The following is a 2,173-nucleotide window of genomic DNA, read 5'->3' as shown; positions in this document are numbered from 1 at the left end:
AGAAAACCGGAAGTGGTGCTGTGGCTCAAATGGTAGAGCACTTGCCTTGAGCTGAAGAGCTGAGGGACAGCGTCCAGGCCCAGAGTTCAAGTCCCGGGACCGACCAAAAAAAAAAAAAAAAAACTGCAGGGGGTGGAGGGGTGTAAGCTGGTAGATTTGAAGATGAGATAACGCCCACCAAGGGCGTCTCCCTCCCTCTGCGGGGTAGGGCTGGACCTGGCAGGCAGCATGCCAGCCACTGCCAGCGATGCCCTTGGGGATGGCCATCCTCTGTCCTTTGTGGCCCAGGTCTGGCTGTGCTGCCAGGCGAGGCCTTCAGGAGCCACAGCCAGCTCAGCGCTCCGCCGCGCTGAGGTTCTGCTGAGGCCGCAACGGCAGAGCAGCAGCTGGCAGGACGCCCTGGGCTCTGGCTCCACCCTGCTGGCTCTGGTCTGTTCTTTTCAAGTAGCCTCTCCTTTACCTCACCTTCCTGTGCCCACCGAGGGCTTCAGGAAAAGTCTAACACCTTCCTGGTGACCAGCGGCCTATGCTAGAGCTGCGGGCAGCGGTGCACGGGATGCCCATGACCGATGGATGGAGGGGGCCGTGGCCTAGAGCAGGACCCGGTCCTGGCTCCATGACAGTGAGTGAACTCTGAGAACTGAGCTCTCTGTGTGTGTGTGCGCGCGCATGTATGCGTGTGCTTGTGTGTATGCTGGGGCTTGAACTCAGGGCCTTGTGCTCTCTTGTTTTTTTCTGCTTATATCTGGTGTTCTACCACTTGTACCATGCCTCTGACTCTGGAATTTTGCGGCTGGCTGGTTTTGAGCTCTAACTCTCAAATCTCAGCCTACGGATTAGCACGGCCTGCAGGTGGGCGCCACCTGGCTGTGCTGGTCTTTTCTGCTGTGGAACTGTCCCCACTGCGTCCTTTCGGTAGGGAGGCAGACTCCATGCCTGTGCACGGTTGCAGGGCCTGTGGTACGTTGTCTGGGAAACGGCCTTGGATGAGAGGGAAGGGACGGCAGATGGAAGACTGCTAAAAGGAAAGCTAGGGAATGGAATGGACTAAAGAATGCAACACCTTGACTCCACTCCCTGGAGGTCGGGGTGCCTGTACGTGTCTGGGCCCCGCTGGGCAGGCCGGGGTGTCCTACCTGGCATGGAGTCATCCAGCGAGGGGCTGGAGCCCAGGTCTAGTAGCCGCCAGGTGTCCTGCAGGGAGCTGCTGGCCAGTGAGGACGACCTGCGGGCAAGGTGTCCGTCTTCCCCAGGGACGTCCTGAGCCTGCCGTGGCTTCGGGGACCGGTTTTCTTTCTGGCAAGTGGCAGTCTGCCTCCACAGGAGTGAGGCAGGACAGGGTCAGCAGGGGTGGCCTGCGGCCAGCCTCCCTCCCCAGCTCCCCAGGGGACGGGGAGCACTGGATGGGCCGCCAGGTGGGGGCCACTGTGGGGAGGGTGCACATGGGGTGTTGTGTCCCTCTACCGAGCCCACCACCCTTCCAGCCCCTGCTCTACCCCAGGCCCCTTGGTGGGGCTGCAGCCCCAGCCCCGCCCATGGGGGGGCCTGGGCTGACCTGTGCGGAGGGGGGCTGGCTCCTCCCGGCCAGCTCCAAGGAGCTCTTTTTCTTTGCACACTTCCGGTCCTGTAGGGAGACAGCAGTCGGCGCCACGTCACGTCGTGTCCTGTTGTGGTGGGCAGCGAGCCTTCTGGTAAGGACAGGAAGCAGCTCTCCCCCGCCTCGGGCCTCAGGGCTGTGTGGAGTGTGGCCTCAGGGTGGACAGTGTGGCCTCCACTGCCCAGGGGCAGCCCGCACTGCACCTCCACCGCTACCTCAAGGGGTGCCATGAGCCTGTGCCTGCTTTGTTGTTTGGAATCGATTAATGAAGTTTAAGAAAATATTCTGTCTGTTGGGATGAAGCTGAAGCCGGATAATGTGAACATTTTGCTGAAGGGACAACAAGCATGTTTATTTGATGTTCTGGAGATTTCTTCGAATAAAACATATTTAGAACTGGGTGCCGTTGGTTTATGCCTATCATCCTAGCTACTCTGGAGGCTGAGATCTGAGAATTAAGTTTGGAATCAGCCAATTAGCAAGCAAAAGGCAGAAGTAAGCGTGACTTCGGTGGTAAGGTACCAGTCCAGTGGGATCCAGAGGCCCTGAGTTCAAGCCCCAGAAATGGCAAAAAAA

General features: G+C 59.0%; 1 protein-coding gene across 1 annotated transcript in view; it reads right to left on the bottom strand.

Moving 5' to 3' along the window:
* Positions 1 to 2,173, bottom strand: part of Ccdc57 (coiled-coil domain containing 57) — a 50,872-nt gene that overhangs the window by 8,624 nt on the left and 40,075 nt on the right. The window contains exons 16-18 of the mRNA XM_013033093.1: positions 1,556 to 1,624; positions 1,137 to 1,311; positions 217 to 299 (exon numbers count right to left, since the gene is read on the bottom strand). Coding sequence (XP_012888547.1) covers positions 217 to 299; positions 1,137 to 1,311; positions 1,556 to 1,624 — 327 coding nt within the window. The remainder of the gene's footprint in view (positions 1 to 216; positions 300 to 1,136; positions 1,312 to 1,555; positions 1,625 to 2,173) is intronic.

Source organism: Dipodomys ordii, unplaced genomic scaffold (assembly GCF_000151885.1).
Source record: "Dipodomys ordii isolate 6190 unplaced genomic scaffold, Dord_2.0 Scaffold163, whole genome shotgun sequence".
Classification (NCBI taxonomy): Eukaryota; Metazoa; Chordata; class Mammalia; order Rodentia; family Heteromyidae; genus Dipodomys; species Dipodomys ordii.
The sequence above is the reverse complement of the archived record's forward strand: the minus strand, read 5'-3'. Positions and strand labels throughout refer to the sequence as shown.